Source organism: Chrysochloris asiatica, unplaced genomic scaffold, assembly GCF_000296735.1.
Source record: "Chrysochloris asiatica unplaced genomic scaffold, ChrAsi1.0 scaffold00025, whole genome shotgun sequence".
Classification (NCBI taxonomy): Eukaryota; Metazoa; Chordata; class Mammalia; order Afrosoricida; family Chrysochloridae; genus Chrysochloris; species Chrysochloris asiatica.
The window spans coordinates 14,323,975-14,343,449 of NW_006408543.1; the positions used below are offsets into that span (position 1 = coordinate 14,323,975).

At 49.2% G+C, this 19,475-nt stretch overlaps 1 protein-coding gene across 1 annotated transcript in view; it reads left to right on the forward strand.

The window, feature by feature from the left end:
* The first annotated feature begins 7,651 nt into the window (after positions 1–7,651).
* Positions 7,652–19,475, forward strand: part of ASB2 (ankyrin repeat and SOCS box containing 2) — a 35,614-nt gene continuing 23,790 nt past the window's right edge. The window contains exons 1-2 of the mRNA XM_006839551.1: positions 7,652–7,857; positions 16,876–16,980. Coding sequence (XP_006839614.1) covers positions 7,652–7,857; positions 16,876–16,980 — 311 coding nt within the window. The remainder of the gene's footprint in view (positions 7,858–16,875; positions 16,981–19,475) is intronic.

Below are 19,475 nucleotides of genomic sequence, written 5' to 3' on the forward strand. Positions count from 1 at the left end.
GCCCCCTGTCCCAGAGAGAAACCTTTAGGATTGGATTCAATCCTAAATCCATCATCTTTGTAGCAGTACACTCCTCCTTTCTGCACAGGAAGGTGGGCTACTGACCTAAACCCTCTCAGGTTGAAGCTCGCAGAGGAAAGAAAGAGATGTCTGGGTCCTCGAGGGTGGGGGTACACCCTCTTTCACATGGTCCCTTCAGAATCCCCCCCATTGGTATGTGCCCACCTCTCAGGAACTGAGAGTCTCATGGGTGCCCAATGCATGGGTGCAGGACAGTGGTCAGTTGATTGTTTAGGGTGAGAACAAGCAACATAGTCTCCCCCTCAGCACCCACATGCATGCCAGCTGCTTGCAGTCATGTTTCTGGAATTCCCAGAAGGTTGGGATAAGAAGGTTCAAATCCCACCCTGTGACTTTACGGCGGTCAATCCCCCGCCCCACCTTCCCTGAGTCTTCATTCTCTCTTCTGTACATTGGGACCAATTACAGTTGCATCAAGTTCCATTAGGAAGGAACTAGGGGTAGAAGACTGAAAGAGTTAACTCAGTGGAGAAGATTCAGACCTCTCACAGCTGTTGGGAGGGTGATTGTGTGAAGTAACTGACAAATGTCAATGTGGCTAGACCGTTGGCTGACCAGGCAGGGGCTCAGTCAGAAGTCTGGGGATGCCACATGACCCTTCCCAGGCTACTCTCGCATCCTATGAGGTGTGTGGTTGGGAACAAGCCTCTGATATGTCCATCCTAGACTATAATTGGTATCAGCAACTGCCTGGAAGTGAGGGGCTGGAGGGATCCCATTGGATAATTGCTCTGCCTCTCATGAGCTACCTACACATGCCCCACCGCAGTGTTAGTTAATGACGAAACAAGATGTTTCATTTTCATCTTGTCTGATAAGAGAACTAAAGACCAGGAAGGGGAAGTGAATTACCCAAAGTCGCATATAGCTAGTATGTTGCAGAACAGAAACTAGACTTCGGGCTCCTGACACCTAGACCTGAGGGCTTTCCACTCCTATCTAGTTCCCTGGCCTCCTGTGACCAGTGCTAAGCTCTTTACTTGAGTGGACCTACTGGGTGGTCGTGTGTCCTCTGGGACCTCAGAGACAGAAAGTGTATCAGTCAGTGTTCCTGAAAGACAGGAATCAATAGGACATGACGGATGGATGGATAGATGGCTGGATGGGTGATAGACATGCAGGTGGATAGATGATAAATATACTTGTGAATAGATAGATAGAGGATTGTTGTTGTTGTTATGTTCCGTGGAGTTGGTTCCGACTCATAGTGACCCTGTAGAGGGTTTCCGAGCCTGTAAATCTTTACGGGATCAGCAAGCCTCATCTTTCTCCTGCAGGACAGCTGGGAGTTTCGAACTGCTGACCATGAGATTAACAGCCTGATTCGTAACCACTATGCTACCAGAACTCCTTAGATAGAGGATAGATGAAAAATAATACATAAAAGGTTGAGTAACAGATAGATGATAGGCAGACAGGTAGATAATAGATGATATTAGTCTGACAAGTGGACCAGGCGCCCAGCATCTGACTGGCATCATAGTGTGCCCTGAGGGGGCTGCGTGGGGCCAGGACACCTGGGAAGAGCACTAAATGAGAGTCAGAGACCTGGGTACAAGTCTGTGCTGGGATACAGAGCTGGGTGGCCCCAGCCAAGTCCCTGAGCCTCTCTGGAACAAGGCTGGGGCTAGGAGGTTTCCAAGGACTCTTCCAGTTCTAAAGCTTCTACAAGTTAGGAAAGCACCTAGTTTAGCTCTGTGCCATCGGAACTCCAAGCTCCCTGTGATGGCTGGTCAACCTGACCAGGTTATAACCAGTCGCTGCTGAGTTGAGTCAAACTCATGGCGACCCTACATGTGCCAGAGTAGAACTGTGCTTCACAAGGGTTTCTAATAGCTGCCTTTTCAGAAGTAGACCACCAGGTACACTTCCAAGGGACCTCTAGGTGACCTGGAGCCACCAAGCTCTTGGTTAGCTGTTGTTGTGAGGTACCGTCAAGTTGGTACCAACTCATAGCAACCTTGTTCTTGTTAAGTGCCTTTGAGTCGGTTCTGACCCATAGCGACCCTGTATAGGGTTTCCGAGGAGCAGCTAGCTGGTGAACTTGAACCGCCAACCTTGCAGTTCAAACGGCTTTGCAGTCTGGCACATTAACCCACAGCGCCACACCAGGACTCCCATAGCGACCTTACGTACAACAGAAAGAAAGAAACACTGCCCAGTCCCACACTGTCCTCGTAATTGTTAAGCTTGAACCCATTGCTACTCCCACTGGGCCAATTTATGTCGTTGGGGGTCTTCCTTTTCATCATTGTCCCTCCACTTTACCAAGTATAATGTCCTTCTTCAGGGACTGGTCCCTTCTGATACTATGTCTGAAGCATGACTGACAAAGTCTGGCCATCCTGGCTTCTTGGTTAGCAGTCGAGTGCATTGACCGGTTAGACTTAATCAAATGCTAATCTAGGTACTGCTGTGAAGGTATTTTACAACTGGAGTTACTATCTACAACCCCTTGTCTTTATGTACGGGAGATTACCCTGGAAAATGTGGGTGGGCCTCATCCATCTGTTAAAGACCTTAGGAGTCCAGACAAGAACAAATCCTGCCTGAGTTTCCAGCCTGTCGGCCTGCCCTAAAAATTTCAGACTTAGCACCCTTCAGAATCACAAGAGCCAGTTCCTCTAAGGAATATCTATCTATCTATCTATCTATCTATCTATCTATCTATCTATCTATCTATCTATCTATCTGTCTGTCTGTCCGTCTACCTACCTACCTACCTACCTGTCTACCTGTCTATCTGTCCATCCGCCTGTCTGTCCATCTGTCCGTCCGTCTATCTATGTACCTATCTGTCTGCCTGTATGTCCGTCCGTCTGCCCATCTATCTATCTACCTACCTACCTACCTACCTATCTATCTATCTGTCTGCCTGTCTGTCAATCAGTCTGTCTGTCTGTCAATCTGTCTGTCTGTCTACCTACCTACCTATCTAGCTATCTGTCTGTCTGTCCATCCGTCCATCTGTCCATCCATCCACCATCCTATGTATCTATCTAATTATTCAATCTATCAATCTATCTATCTATCTATCTATCTATCTATCTATCTATCTATCTGTCTATTTATCTATCTATCCGTCCATCTATCCGTCTGTCTACCTACCTATCTACCTGTCTATCCGTCTCTCAGTCTGTCCTTCTGTCTGTCCATCTGTCCGTCCATCTACCTACCTACCTAACTACCTGTCTGTCTGTTCGTCCACCTACCTACCTACCTACCTGTCTGTCTGTCTGTCCGCCCATCCATCCATCCATCCATCCATCCCTCTCTATCTGTCCGTCCATCCATCCATCCATCCATCCATCCATCTCTCTCTATCTATCTATCTATTTGTCCGTCTGTCCATCCGTCCATCTGTCTACCTACCTACCTACCTACCTACCTGTCTGTCTGTCTGTCTGTCCATCCATCCACCTACCTACCTATCTACATACGTACCTACCTGTCTGTCTGTCCGTCCGTCCATCCGTCTGTCCGTCCATCCGTCTGTTCATCCATCCATCTATCTATCTATCTGTCTGTCTGTCAGTCCATCCATCCATCTATCTATCTATTTATCTATCTATCTATCAATCAGATTAATAGCTCATGCACTGAGCCCCTGCCTTGGGCCAGGTGTGTGTGTGTGTGTGTAAAGCTGGACCAGACCCTGGAAAAGTTCAGATCCATGTCTGCTTTTGTACCTGCTGAAGGTAGAACCGGCACGAAGCAGGAACCTCACAGCCACATAGAAGCAAGGAAGGGGACAGGAAGCCAGGCCTAAACTTCTGGGTCTGGGGCCCCACCTGGCTGCACAGATTCCCCCCTGCCCAGGACCAGAGGGTCAAGGAGAGTGTTCTAGTCCACTCCTGCCACTTAACAGATGGACAAACCCAGGGCCTGAGAAAGAAAGAGCCAGCTCATGGCAGAGTTGGGACAGAAACCCAAGTCTTTCAATTCCCAGTCCTGGGCTCTTCACAATAAACAAATCTGACATTGTTGCAAAAGAGAAAAATAGCACTCCAAATTTTAGCCCCCAATGACTTTGGGGTCAGGATCCCCTTCACTCTCTCCAACATGGAGTACTGAGTGGCCATTGGACATCATGGTCAAGGGATGTGGTCTTGACCCTGGCTGTACACTCAAATCCTCAAGGAAACTTTGAATACTGCAGTGCTGAGTGAACCCAAGGCTTTGGGGTTCATTCATCTGGGGTAACACCACAGCCTTGGTATTTTCTCAAGACTCTTGGCCACGCCTGTGAATCATCAGTTAAGCTTTTTGATGCACATTACAGAAAATTCAATAACCATTGGCTGAAATCACAAGGATCTCTTTACCTAACAAGTAGACTAGAGGTTAGTGGCCTCAGCATCAGTTCAGTAGCTCAACAACAAGGAAGACCTATCATGCATTCTGACACCTCTATTATCCTCTTGGTCACAAGGTGGCTGCCACTGCTCTGAACATCAAATTCTGTAAGCATTAAGTAGGGGTGTGAGCATGGAGTCACTTTCTCCACGAGTCTCTCTTTTATCAGGGAGCAAAGTTCTTTTTAGAGACACCCCAGTAGAGTGTCCCTTTGACAAGAGTAAGGCTCCATGACCACACTTAGACTAGTTATTGTCCAAGGGGGCAGAATGACCCTGACTAGCTTGGAACAATCATAATTCACAGGTCAGGGCACAATGTTAACTGAAGAAACGCGTGTTCTGCTGTCAAGGAAGACAGGGCATGGGCCATCAGTGGGTCTTTCAGGACATGCAGGAGAAATTTGGTCCCCCCTTCAGTGAGCTTAAATTATGAAGTCCTGACCTTTGGAAAGAGAATCTAGGGTCAAATTTACAACCGAACAACCAACCACAACCAAGAAGTTCTAGAAGATTGTCTCTTGGTGGGCTTCTCAGAAGAGGATGTACTTGCTCAGGTCTTTAGAGAATGAGAAGGAATTTTGAGTACAAAGTGGAGGGAGGTAGGTCAGGCGAGAGTGCAATATTGATACCGCAAGGTCAGCAGTTCGAAACTACCAGCTGTTCTGTGGGAGAAAGATGAAGCTTTCTGCTCCCGTAAATATTTACAACCTCAGAAACCCTGTACAGGGTCACTATGAGTCAGAACTGACTCCATGGCACAAAATCACCACCACCACTTAGGAAAATGGATACTTGTCCTTTTGCGATTGACTTACTTCAGTCAGCGTAGACTTTAAGGTTTGTGCATCAGGGTTCAATTTCTCTTTAAGGTTGTTGCCTGTGCTTGAACTTTGTAAAAATTGAATCATATATATATGTTCTTTATTATCTGGCTTCTTTCGCTCAGTAGTGTTTGTGAGATTCATCCTGCTGGTCTGTGTAGGTGCTGTTTGTTCATTGCGTGGGTATATGCCAGCCATTCTGGGAACATACCACAATGTATTCATCCACTCCATTGAACACCCAAATGAACCTTTGGGGAGTTTCCAGTTGGGTTTATTATGACTAGTACAACTCTGAATGCTCTTGTGCTTATCTGTTGTTCTACATGCATTTTAGGCATATATCTAGGAGTGGAATGTTTAAGTCATAGGCCAGGCATGCAGGTGTATTTCCATGTTAGCAAATAGCATCAATTTTCCAAAGTGGTTTTACCAATGTTACACTCCTGCCAGTGACAACAGAATTCTCCTTGCTCCGCATCTCCCAGCACTAGATATTTTACCATTTTTTATTTGAGTCATATGGATAGTGTGAAGGAGTACTGGTGACTCAGTAGTTAAAGTATTCCGTTGTGAACCTAAAGATCAAGGTTTTGACCCCCCAGCTGCTCTGAAGGAGAAGGACATGGCAGTCTGGTTAAGACTGACTCCACGGCACTTAACAACAACATGGGTCATGATGTGTTGGAATCGTACATTGGATGGCGGTGGATTTGGTTTGGATTTGGAGGGTATGTTGTCATGGAATAAAGCACTGGACCACCAAATTGGTTTGAACCACAAGGTCGGTGGTTCAAACACACGAGCTGCTTATTGGAAACCCTATACAGGGTCACTGTGAGTTGGAACCGACTCAATGGCACTTAACAACAGCAACAACAACAGGGGTGGAATGACCTTGGTGTTTTCATTTGGATTTCCCCAAACTCGAATGAAATTAATCGAGTCATATGTTGAGTTTACTTTGCACTTGTTTAGTGTTTATTTGGAGATCCTCTTTGTGAAGTGCCTGGTTAGACTAATCCTTTGGGTGTCAGTTTACTAGAGAAAGTTGCCTTAAAACAAAGCTCTGAAACAAGCATTGATTTCATGCTCAGGTTGATTGGAGACCACATGCCCCAGGTCAGCCCTGGTTGGTAAACTCACCTACAGGCTTCAGGTCCTGCTGGGCTAGGCTCCTCCGTGAAGGTTGGGCTCAAGGCGCCCCACATGAGTTCACCCTGCAGTCCAGGCTGAAGGAACAATGACTCTAGACAGGGACGTCCCTCTCTTAGTGATGGTTGAAGTGCAAGAGCTAACCCCATTGAGCAGGTCCATGTCAAATCCCTACCTACATCATGTTCACCAATATCCACTGGTCAGAGCAAGTCATGTGACTCCCAAGGGGTGGGGAGTGAATACTTGCCAAAAAAACCTAAGTTTTACACTGTCTTCTGTGTTACTTACAAAAGACCTCAGAGAACAGAATCACTGGCCTGAAGCCACACTGAATGTTACTCATTCAAACCGAAAGTCAGGCTTAGTTGATTTGATTTCTTCTCTTAAAAGTAGTCAACTCAGCGAAAGTCTATTTCTCCCTTCAGGCATTTCTTTAGATGAAAGTCCCTGGAATTAATGATTGGTTTTGCCATCTCAAGTAGTGACTGACCTATCTCTAGTATGCTCAGCCCCAGCACAAGTAGAGAAATGGAGAAATGTGAGGATAGGGTGGAGGTGGATGACTGGAAGACAGGAATGCAAACAGGGCAGTGTAAACTCCAAGAGGGCAGGGATATTTATCTGTTGGGATCATAGTTGCACTCCCAGTGCACAAAGGGTCCCTGATACAGAGTAGGTGCTCAACAATCATTCAGTTAATGGACATATTCATAGGCGTGGAAAGGTGAGCTTGGATGGATGGTGGATGGATAGATAGATAGATGGATGGATGAAAGGATGACCATATGGATGGGTGGATATGTGGAGATGGAAGCATGAAGATGGATAGATGGGTGGGTAGGGGCTGGAAGTTGGGGTGCTTGGATAGATAGATAAATTGGTAGATGGTTGGGTAGATGGATGGAAGCATAGATAGATGGATGCAGAGTATGGTTAAATGGATGAGTAGATTAGTAAATAGATGAGTAAATTGATGGATAGCACATGAAATAAATGGATGGATGGATGGATGGATGGATGGATGGATGGATGGATGGATAGATGAGTGTGTTGGTGGTTGGGTGGATCATATGACCAAATGAAGGAACAAAAGAATGAATGTGTGATTGCTAACTGTCCAGTAACCATTGGTGACCAGCATGGTTTTGGTCTCCTTAAAGGGTTTTCTGATTTGCTGCTTCCTCTCCACTGCTGAGAGGCTCTTCTGGAGACTGGGGTGAGAGGGAGAAGAGGATGACGATGGAGATCAGTGCCCCGGGTGGACAGCGTGCCATTGGGCATGAGGAGTACAGTCTGTACAGCAGCCTGAGCGAGGATGAACTGGTCCAGATGGCCATCGAACAGAGCCTGGCTGACAAGACGCGGGGCCCCACCACTGCCGAGGCCGCTGTGTCTGCTCGAGCCAACCGTCCACCCGCCCATTTCTACCCATGGACCAGGTGAGTGAGGCAAGGCCAGTGAAAGGGAGCTGGGCTTCAGGTCTCTACCATAAGGTGCTGCCCACCATAACCCCAAAATAAGTGAACTCAGTGTCTAGAATGCACTTAAACGTCTCATGACTGATATTTATTACCTAGCTTTCTTGAGCTCTGACTGTGTTAGGCATGTGCATACTTTGTCTCATTTAATCCTCTTGAGAACTCCTGATGTGGTGCTGTAGGATAAGCGCTGGACTGCTAACCACAAGGTCAGCGTTTCAAACCCACCAGCTGCTCCTTGGAAACAGTAGCCTGGGTCACTATGAATTAGAATCACCTCGATGACACACAACACCACCATGACAAGGACTCTCTAGACAGGCACTAGACTATGTTTTCATTTTACAGATGAGGACATTGAAGCTCAAAGAGGCTAGACAACTTGTCCCAGGTGATACAGCCAGCAGGTATTGCTCTGCAGACTGGAACTGTCTGGCACTTCTGGACAAAGCCCATGTCCTCGCCTTGCAGCCCCGGCTTTGTGTTTGAATGAGGTGGGACCGATATATTGAGAGTTACCAGTGCTTCCAACAGTATCCATGCCCATGCAGTCTCCCTGGGAAAGCATGCCCATGAAGCAATGGCATCTATCTACCCAGCAAATCCATCCTCAGGCTCCCTCATTGTCCCTGCCATAGGACACTGTGAAGCAGTGCTAACCAACAGAACTGACTCCCTCCTCCACACACACACACACACACACCTTCAAATGTTTGATTCCACCGACTCTGTGTGGCAGAGTAGATCTGTGCTCCATAGGGTTTTTGTTTGTTTGTTTTTTAAGTTTTTATTGTGAATTGAGTGATAGTTTACATGGGAGAACATTGGTTTTACACTTATTGTTTAATTGCAAGGATTACAAGAGCCTCCGTGTATCATCATTCAACAGTCAGGAATATAGAATCATTTAAACAACCAAAGGGCACATTCTGTAAGCCTGCTTCCTACCCACCAGCACCTGGCTGCCTGCACAAAACCTTTCTCTTTCCATGAGTCTAGAGTCCTCAGCTGCTCCATTTCTACATTCTCTCCATATGGTTTTCAATGACTGCTTTTCTGGAAGGGGATCCCCAGGTCTTTCTTACAAGGCACCTCTGGGAGAACTCGAATCTTCAGCCTTACTGTTAGCATTGAGCTTGTTAACCATTTGCATCATGCAAGCGCTCTAAATTTTTCTATTAGTCACACTTTTTTTTTTTTTTTTTTTAAATTGAAAGTGACAGGTGGAATTCATTTTCACCTTTTATTTTATTTACTCCAGTAAATAAAATTTACTCCAAAATGGCGCCCTGGAGCGGCACTATATGATAAGTACTAGACTGCAAGTTTGATTTGAATTTCTCCTCGGAAACCCTATATAGATAGGGTCACTATGTGTTGGAACTGACTTGATGGCACTTAACAACAACACTAACATGTCCAAAATATCATCATTTCCACATATGATCAACAATACAAAAATCAGTACGCCGTTTTTACATTCTCTCCCTTCCTCCCACATCATGTCTTTGAAATCCAGTGTGTGTTTTATGTTGTTGTTATGTGCCATGGAGTCGGTTCCAACCCATAGCGACCCTGTACAGGGTTCCCGAGACTGTAAATCTTTACGGGAGCAGAAAGCCTCATCTTTCTCCCACGGAGCGGCTGGTAGTTTTGAACTGCTGACCTTAAGGTTCACAGCCCAATTCGTAACCACTATGCTACCAGAGCTCCTTACTCACCTGAAAATGACCAAATCCATTGCTGTTGAGTTGATTCTGACCCATAGCAATCTTATAGGATAGAGTAGAAATGTCTCGAGGGCTCTGGAGGCTGTATATTGATGGAAACAGATTGCTAAATCTTTTGCAGAGCAGTGGGTGGATTCAAACTGTTGACCTTTGAACAAATGAGCACTTAGCCACCATGCTACCAGAGTGCCTTCTGAATTTGGACCAGCCACATTTCAAATGCTCATTATCACCTGTGGCCAGTGGCTACTGTACTGGCCAGCTCAGATTTGGAAGATGCATCCTTTGTAGGAAGTGGGAGCCAGGGAGGCAATTGATACTAAAATACTTTTAGCAAAGAAAGATACAATGAAAAACAAAATGCTTATGTTCATCACTGTTTCCAGGTCAAGTGTATTTAATGTTGCTGTGGGGTGTGGGTTTAAAATCTCACCATCACCAACAGTCAAATAATTCCCAGTGTGGCCTGGGACAAATCACTTGACCTCTCTGATCCTCAGCTTTCTGTTTCCAATGTCCAGTCACAGATGACAGGAAATGAAGGTGGGTGGTGGAGCGTCCTAATCCTGGCCTCTGATGAAACCTACCAGGGTTCTTCCCAAGTGGCTTTGCCCCTTGGTGAGGCTGGGCCACCTCTATCAGGCAGGCTGGACAAAGGCCCGGAATGCCCAGAGCTGAAAGACCCTTTCAGATGGTCAGGCAGCAGTGTCCTTGGGCAGCTGGAAGGAGATGAGGCTCCAGGACCCTGAGCTGACCTGGAGGATGTTCCTTTCTGCAACCAAATCGGAAACTGAAACTGGGAGCCTGGGGCCTGGTTCAGGGTGACCTGTGCTGAGAAGGCACAGGTTCCTGTTCTGGCCAGTTCAGCTGAAGTCAGACCACAGGTTCCTCATTCTCAGGACAGGATCAGATTGAGATAAGACCTCCTTTCTGGAAAGATAGGATCTTGGGCATCTACAGCCTACTTCCTTGTGTTGGGAGCCCCTTTGGAGCCCCACGACCCCTAAAACACCAGGTCTGACTTCCTTCTCTGTCAGTGGGCAGCACATGGGGACCCTGAGTGGACCATATATTCAGATTTCTGGGAACAAAATTTCCACAGAGGCATAAAATGACTTATCCAAGGTCACGTTGCCCTTACCTAACACCCAGGCACAAGGAACACAGGGGAGGAGGATTTAATGTGCATCTTCTCATCCTCAATCTGAACTGAAAACCCCCAAGTTCATTCTGCCCCTTCGTCTTGGAACAAACTGAATAAGTAAACCACTTTCATGAGATTTCTAAATGTGATTCTCAGCCTTATCGTCCTTCCTTCTCCTCCTACAAGTGCACACTAAGCACTTCCTTTGGGCCAGCAAGCTTTCATTGACTTCATGCTTCTGTGAGTAAGAGCCTCCCACTGAGAATGAACCCGTTTTACAGATGATGAAACCCAGCCGAGGCAGGAAGTGAACCCGAGTCTGCCCACGATGAAATTCCGACTTGTCTCTGCAAAGGTCCCTTTCACTTGCCTCCTCCTCCTTCTAGACAGGGTTTTGGTTTCATTACATCTGACTCCCACCCATGGAGCCCCCAAAAGACATACCTGAGGTCTCACATGTTCAGACATGGCCTCAGAGACAGGAAAGACAGGGGCCTTCACAAAGTCCTTGCTTACTTCGATCCCTGAGTATCAAAGTTCCCACCTACAGGACTGCAGAGGAGGTTTAGGAACTGGACATTCATACATGCCCCCGGGGGCTCCTCCTGGCTTCTCCTGAGGATTTATGTCAGCTTCTCATAGCCCTGCCCCACCCCCTCCCAGGGTGTTTCTCCCTTTCATGACCTTGACCCTGACAGTTTAGAATTTTTATTCGTACCCATCATTTTCCATCATTTGAATACAGGGACCTTTCTGTCTGCCTCCCTGAGTAGTCTGGTGTCTAGCCCAGGGCCTCTCCCATGGCAAAAATGGTCTAGATGTCTGTGAATAAATACATGGCTGGACAAAGGAAGGAGTGACGAGGTGAATCCACTGCCAGCGGGTCATAGTGACCCTATCTGGGGTGTCTGAGATTGTAAATTTTTGTGGGAGCAGACAGCCTCAGCTTCCCACAGCTGGTGGGCTTGAGTTGCCAAACTTGCAGTTAGCAGCCTAACACTTAACCCACAGAGCCACCAGGCTCCTTTGAGTGAAGAGATAGCAGAGTCAAAATGGAAAAAAACATGAGCTTGGGGTTCCGATTCTTTCTCTGTCATTTGCTGGCTGTGTAACTTTAGGCAAGTTGCTTAATCTCTCTGAGCCCCAACAGCCTCATCTCTAAAATCCCAATAATAGATACTTGCCTTGTCCATCTTGCAATATTGTTATGGAAAGTAACTATGATGAGGTGGGTGTTGGAGCCTTCCTCATCCTCTGCAGCTTGTGTGGACCCCCTAGTCCCCCACCCCACCTCATGTCCACCTCTGTGACTGTCCCTGCTTCCCAGACAGCTTGCTACCCTGGGCAGGTGCAGTCTGGCCTCTTGATAGCGTCTCCAGTTACTCCTTGCAAACAGCAAATATTCTTCAACATTGTAGCCTTCATGCCCAGTGAAGAGCGTGTATCCTTCTAGGCAGTCAATGAAAGCATATAGGCAAATAAGGGCATTTGGAAACCAGTACAATGCTCTAGGAATGGGATTGGTTGCTATCCTCTTGTGATGGAGATGGTGACTGGGACATAAAGAGGATCCGAGTTTTGGGATGCTAGAAATGAGAGCTGATCAGCACCCTAAAGAAAGAGAAAGTCCTTTTTCTATATCCATTTCCCAATCACGTCACTCCCCACACAACGTAAGAGACAACGTTTGAAACACACATGATGATCACTTGCCAACCTTGGCCCACTGGGCTTCCCCAAAAGGCAACCTGGTTTTGCATGGAGAAGTAGGGTCCATGCACTAACAAAGCAGAGACCCCACGTCCCACCCTGGCTACCATGGCTGGACCAGTCAGAGTGGCCTCAGCAAATTTCTGTTTGTTATTTATGGTTCCATTTCTAAGAAGTCAAAGCAGGGGAAGATGAAGCCGGTACTTGATTGGGCTTATGTGTGCACAGCAGTAAACAGTGCAAAGCCAGCCACCCACAATTACTGCACTTGGACACCAATGCCCTGGGCCTTGACCTCCACAGGTTCACCATTCATGGTAGGGTGGTGGTGGTGGCAAGGCACAGAGGTCCAGATGACCCACAGGGAAAGTACATCAATGAGCCTCCTCCAATTTCAGAGGAGGGATGCAGAAAGGGTGGATGCACTGAATTGAGGAGATGGGCTTTGCAGGATGAATAGGAGTTTGCCACACAGGCTAGAGGAAGCCAGCCCCAGTGTCTGCTTGTCTTTCAGAGTGGACTGGAGAATTGAATGTGAGGCCTTATGCAATGTACCTGGCTTGGGGCTTGGCCGACAGTAAGCACCTTGTGAATGATAGCACTGTGGGAAGGCAGAAGTTGCTACTGCGTGAAGTTGCTGTTTTCTCAGCATTCGGGCCCTCTCTGTGCCTGCCTGGAGGGACCAACTGGCCAGTGGGTGAGAGGAAGACAGAACTCTCATGGGTGGGAGGCTGAGTCCAGAGGCCCTTCAGGAATGGGACTGGGGCTAGTTATAAAACCATCAGCCCTTCCTTTCTCCTACTCAATTGTTTCTCCAGCAATTGAAATCTTGGCCCGAAACCACACACCACCAAGATTACCACGTGGGGTTTTAGCCCTGTGGAGATTTTTGCTTGTTTTGTTCTCAAGTACTTTTTTCATGAAAATGTATAGTGTTCCCACCATGCACTGGGCTTTGTACATCACAGGGTTGGTGTCAGGCCAGAGGAGGGGACAGATGTAAGGATACCGGCACATGGTGGGCTTGGAGTTGTTAAGTGCTGTCGAGTTGGTTCCGACTCATAGCGACCCTGCATAGGGTTACCAAGGAGCGCCAAGAACCAGACTTGTGGTTCAAACCAACCTTGTGGTCCAGTGCTTTATCTATCCCACAATGCCATGCCAGGACCCCTTCCCTCTATAGATTCCTGTCGCTGTCTGCATCCAGCCCTGTTCACCTCTCTTCCTGGGCTGGCCCATCTGTTGGCTCACCCAGGACTGGTGCGTGATGCAAATTCAGCCTGCTCATCCCCTCCGTCAGGCTGACCTCAGGCTAAATCTGGAACAAGTGGGACTCCAAGATGGGGTGATAGAGATTCTGGGTAGCCTGCACCCCCACCCCAGACCTGCCCCCAGATACACGGGGCTGACCTGGGCCCACATCCCGCTCTCTCACCTCTGCTGACTCAGTCTGCGGTTTACTCTTCTGGGAATTTCCCTGCTGAGGCCTCCAGGGGAAATGGGGCCCCCAGCTTTGATCAGAAATTTCTCAGAGGCCTGGCTCCCCATTCAGCTCAGACTCACAAACAGTAACTCTCAGCAGTTACTGGCCCCCAAAACCAAAGGAATGCATCTCAATTCCCATGCTCCTAGACCAGTGTTCGGATCCTTGTCTCCCATGGACCTGCCAGTCAATATTGTGAGGACCAGCAAAAATAAGAGAATTGGGCTCTTGGTCCCCAGCCCTCAGCACAGGGCATCCAGCAAGAGTTGGGATAGCTTTGCTGGTCTGATCTCAGTCTCTCTGTTTCTCATCTGCATAATGGGAACAACACAGTCACTGCCTCCATCAGTTGGTGGGGAGGATGGGTATGAGGCGAGGTCTGGGCTGGCTTCGTGAACGTTCATCCTGCAGAGACGTGCGGGGTGTTCTTGCCAGTGTCCTCTCACTGCCCCGATCAGCCTCACTGCCGCTCCACTGCTGTTGGTGTCATTATGGCATCAGAGACAGCTCCTAGTCTGGGATGGTGTTGTGGGTTTCTGCCAGTGTGGCACTGTGGTCTAGTGGTAGATTTCTCACCTTCCATGTGGGAAAACCTGGGTTTAGGTCCTGGCCACACGTCTCATTCTCAGTCACCACCGGCTGCTAGTGAAGTCTTGGGTGTTGATATGCTACTGAAACGAGTTCAGAGAAGCCTCTACACTAAGAGAGACTAGGAAGAAAGGCTTGGCAACCTGCTTCTGAAAATCAGTCACGGAAACCTTACGGATAATGTGGATCCACACCCATCATGGCGATGCCACATGGCCCGGCAGCACTTTGTTTTGTTGTGCGTGTGGTGTGGTGGGTTACACATTGGGCTGTTAACCATAAGGTCAATAGTTCAACTCCACCAACTGATCCAAGGGAGAAAGATGAAGCTGTCTACTCTCCCTAAAAGGAGCTCTGGTAGGTAGCATAGTGGTTACGATTCAGGCTGCTAACCTCAGGGTCAACAGTTCGAAACTACCAGCTGTTCCGCGGGAGAAAGATGAGGGTTTCTCCTCCCATAAAGATTTACAGCCTCGGAAACCCTGTGCAGGGTCGCTATGAGTCGGAACTGACTCCATGGCACATAACCACCACCACAACAACAACTTCCCTAAAGATTCAGAAAAATCTACATTATGATCGCTATGAGTCAGAACAGATTCGATGTCTGTGGGTTTATTTTGTTTTCAGTTTTGGTGTCTGAACAACAAAATTACCTTACTAAAGACATTCTAACCACCAGACATGGTTGGGGTCCACACATGGACAATGATGTGGGTGGCCAAGTCCCAAGGACCACAGGAGAAAAGACTCCAAGGGCCTCGTTAAGGCTACAGGGCTGGTGAGGGTGGAGGGTGGCCAGCTCAGAGCTTAGCAAACGCAGCTCTCCCAGGGCTAGAGGAGTTGGCAGTCAGGATTCCCTACCCCCCCTGCTCCACAACAGCACCGCTGGGTCAGTTCTACATGCAGACCTGCCCACGGGCTCATTCCTGCAATCCTGCAGCTACTAAAGCAGCAAGGAACTCCCTGGTTGGGTCTTGCAAATGAGGAAACGGAGGCCCCCGGAGGCTTGTTTGAAGACTCAGGCCTGGAGAGGGGGGTCTTCAGGGACAGGGGAGGGAGGAATGTCGGTGCCTTCAGAGCAGCCTGCATCTCCCAGCAACTCCACCAGTTTGCCTGTGGCCCTGGCCAGGTCCATAACATGTACCCTCTCTGTGCCTCAGTTTCCTCATCTGCACAAGGGCTGTGATAGTAGCCGCCTTCCAAGAGTGACTGTGAGAATAAATACATTATCCCAGGTGATGGTGGCATCTGCCTGACCCTGGGTGCTCAGTAGAAGGGGACAGGGATCACAGGCATGGTGGTCGAGTTGGCCAGGACACGCACCAGCCCTGAGACAGAACCAATTGAGGTCATGAGTTCTTCCTTCTCTCTGTGCCTCTCCTTCACCTGATCCTTTGAGAGGGACCACCAATATATGGGTTCCGGCCTGTCCTGGGAACGTGTGGGTCTTTCCCGGGTCACAATCTCAACCTCTCAGCCCCCAGCCCTTTAGCTCCACAGGGTCCCCCAAAGATGTGCACAGACTGGCTGGGTCTACTGGGAGAGAGACTGTTGCTGGTCACATGAACCTCATTTAACAGCTCCATACTCACAACAACTCCAGGGGGTGGACAGGGGTGGGGTGGGGGGGGTGGGCCTGAGGGCTGGAGAAGTGTGGTGATAAATGAAAGGTCAGCAGGTGCTGGGCATTGCCTCTGTGTGCCACTCATGGCCATCTTCCAGGTGGGGAAATGAAGACACAGACCACAGGGCTGGGAAGTGATTGGAATCTGTGTCCATCCACAGCCCTGGCCCTGGGGGCCATTCTTTTGCTGTGACCAGCACACTACTGGCTCCAGACTCTTGAGGGGGAGGGGCCTGATCCTCTAATGGGAGTGTGGGGGACACAGACATGGCTTGGTTTCTCTTCTTGCCCCCCTTCCTCAGGCCTCCATCCCTGGCTGTCCAGGAGTCTCTGGTCCAGCCCCGTAACTGACCACTTCTCACATCCTCCAGGGTGAAGAATGTCACCTTGCTTCATATCTGCCTCCCGCGTGGTTGGCTGGGGAAGGGGACCGAGGGGTGGGGGTGAGGTTAACCTCATTGTTGTCTTATATGGTCATTTAACTCTCCCAGGGCTTCCTCCAAGGGCCAAAAATAATCTGGAGACACAGCAGCTGTGTCCAGCACACAGGGCAGACCGGGCCATCTGCTGTGGTGCAGAATAGACATCTGCCCGTCAGCTCCTCTCCCCCTGGCACCCCGCGGCTGCCTCCAGCTATGACCCGCTTCTCCTATGCTGAGTATTTCTCTCTCTTTCATTCCTGCCCCTCATCCTCCAGGTCCACCTCGATGCCTGAGAGCCCGCCAGCCTCAGCCCCCATGGGCTTGTTTCATGGGGTCATGCAGAAATACAACAGCAGATTGTCCAAGACCTCCCAGCCCACGTAAGTGACCCTACTTGGGACAGTCCCAACTCACCCCCCCTCCCCTGGACTTCCATGAAGGCAGAGACACTGGGGGGCTCCCAGGCCAGCCCCTCTCAGCTGTTTCCCCCTGAGACCCAATTGCTCCTGCTGAGTAGTCTGGGTGACCACAGACCCTGTTCTCAGTGAACTCTGGCCAAGCTGGGCGGAAAGTTCTCCCTGAGACTCCCTGGGTGGGGCCTGGGGGCTGGAGTAACCCCTGGGGCTGGGGGGAGGGGGGGCAGTGGAGCTGGGAGCTGGAACTGTTGAATTACCACACATTTGTCTGTCCCCGTTTGTCTCCATGTCCCCCACGCCACTCACCCCAATATCTGAACAAATGTTTTGCTTTGCTTTTCGGCCTTTCTGGGCTAAGTACCAGGTGCTAGATGCAGAAAGAATCAGAACTGGAGGAGGGTTCTGGGGTGCTAGGGTAGTTGGATTCTTGGAAAACTGCTCTGTGCTTTTCCCATCCTCACTCCCCCATTAGACTCTAGAAAACAGGTAAGAGCAAAAGAGGGGGTCCCGTATTTCCTTACTTGGTTATGTTTTGGGGAGCAGGGAGCCCTTTCCCATCCCTCTGTTCCTCCCTTGGTACCGCTGGTGGAGTGCACAGTCTGGGAAGGGAAACCAGGTCTGACCTCTGTGCCGCTGCCACTTCCTGTGTGACTCCAGCAGGTCACTGCCCCTCTCTGAGCCCCTTCTTTCTGAGAGGCGGGGTTGGAGTGGACACAGTGGTCTGTCTCTGAGGCCCTTCTGTCTTTCCCAACTCCCATCCCTGCACCTTCCCAACCAGGCAGGGACTGTGGCTCAACCCTCCAAGAAAATATTAGTGTTCAAGGATGGGAGCTCCCAGGTCCCAGTCTTGCAGCTCAAGGCCCATGCTGGGCTGGGGGTGCTGAAGTCTTTCAATGACACTGTCCCTCAACCAGCGCTCAAGACCATGAGAACAGCCGGCCCTCCTCCTTCGTTATAGCTGGGCCTCACAGGCTATCTGGGAGATGGGATACGTACCCCGTAGCGGGGGTGGGGTGGGGGTGGATTTCTTCTGACCCCCAAAGGGACCTCTGTGGCTGCTCTCACAGGCCCATCCAGGTGGCAGTGATGGTGTTGATGGAATGTCAGGATGTATCTGGCCCACATCGCCCCTGCTGCGTCTGGAACTCAACCGACATCTCATTTGCTCTGATACTATTAATACCCAGAGAGGCAGCCGGCTGAGAGGAAGTGCAGCTCACACTGGAGGAAGCTGTGGGATGGGGGGTGGGGGTGGGGGACAGGCAGTGGAGCCCCTCAGAGCCCACCTGGCCCTAGACTCACCTTCTCCATCTGGGAAATGTAACCCAGACCCTTCCCCAGGAGTGGGCCTAGAAGTCACAGGCTTTGTGGTCCTCTCCAACTCTTCAAGGATGGGGGCTTTGTCAGTTGAATGAATGAATGAATGAGCAAAAGGGCTTAATAAGCCAGACCAGGAAGGCATCATTCATATTAGCCTTGAAATCTCTTTGATATTCAGACATTTTCAATTGTGAAAGGTTTAAATGTATTGATCCTACAAGTATTAAAGCCTTTTCAGCGGGAGGGAGCGAGGAGTGTTGGGAAGACGGCGGGGAAGTACCTGGGGCCTCACCTAAAGGTCTGGGCTCCATCTCAGAGCAGCGGGGAGCCCAGCTGGGCCCCTGAAGGTAAACACCTGTACCCACAAAGGCACTGTGCCCCTACGGGGGTCATTTATACCTCCCTTTGGAGGGTGGCACTGTGTGTCTAGTCCTCTTTCTCAGAAGTGGTCTCCTGAAAGCTGCAGGGGTGGATGGGTCCTGAGACTACCACGGAGCAGTTCAGTCTGGAAGGGAGCCTGGGTTTACCTGCAGAAGGGAAGGTGCTCACATGGATTCTGCTAGAGATTTATCAAGCACCCACTCTGTGCCCTAAGTGGGCTCAGCTCAGGAGCACGGATGTGGGAAAGCCTCAAGTTCAGAGACACACACAGGGGACTAGGCTGAACAGGACTCGAGCCAGAGTCCCCACATTTACTTCCACATTCCTTAAGGATACACGGGAAAGTAGGTTTTGAAGATAGTCAACTCATGGTAACCCCAGGTATATCGGAGTAGAACTTTGCTCAACAGGGTTTTCAATGGTTAATTTTTCTAAAGTAGATATCCAGATCTTTCTTCTGAGGTACCTCTGGGCAGTCTAGAGCTTCAAACTTTCAGTCAGTAGCCAAACATGTTAACTATTTCCCCTACTCAGGGACTCCTTGAAACAAGATCCAAACCCAGTATATTCTGATCACAGCAACTCTGTATGACAGAGTAGACCCTCCCCATAGGGAAGGCTGTCATCTTTACGGAAGCGGACGTTCTCCTGATAGGTTTGAACTGCTCACTTTTTGGTTAGCAGCCATGTGCTTAACTGCTGCACTATCAGGCTCCTTCCCTCTGGAACAAGAGAAGTGTGTTGTTGTTGTTGTTGTT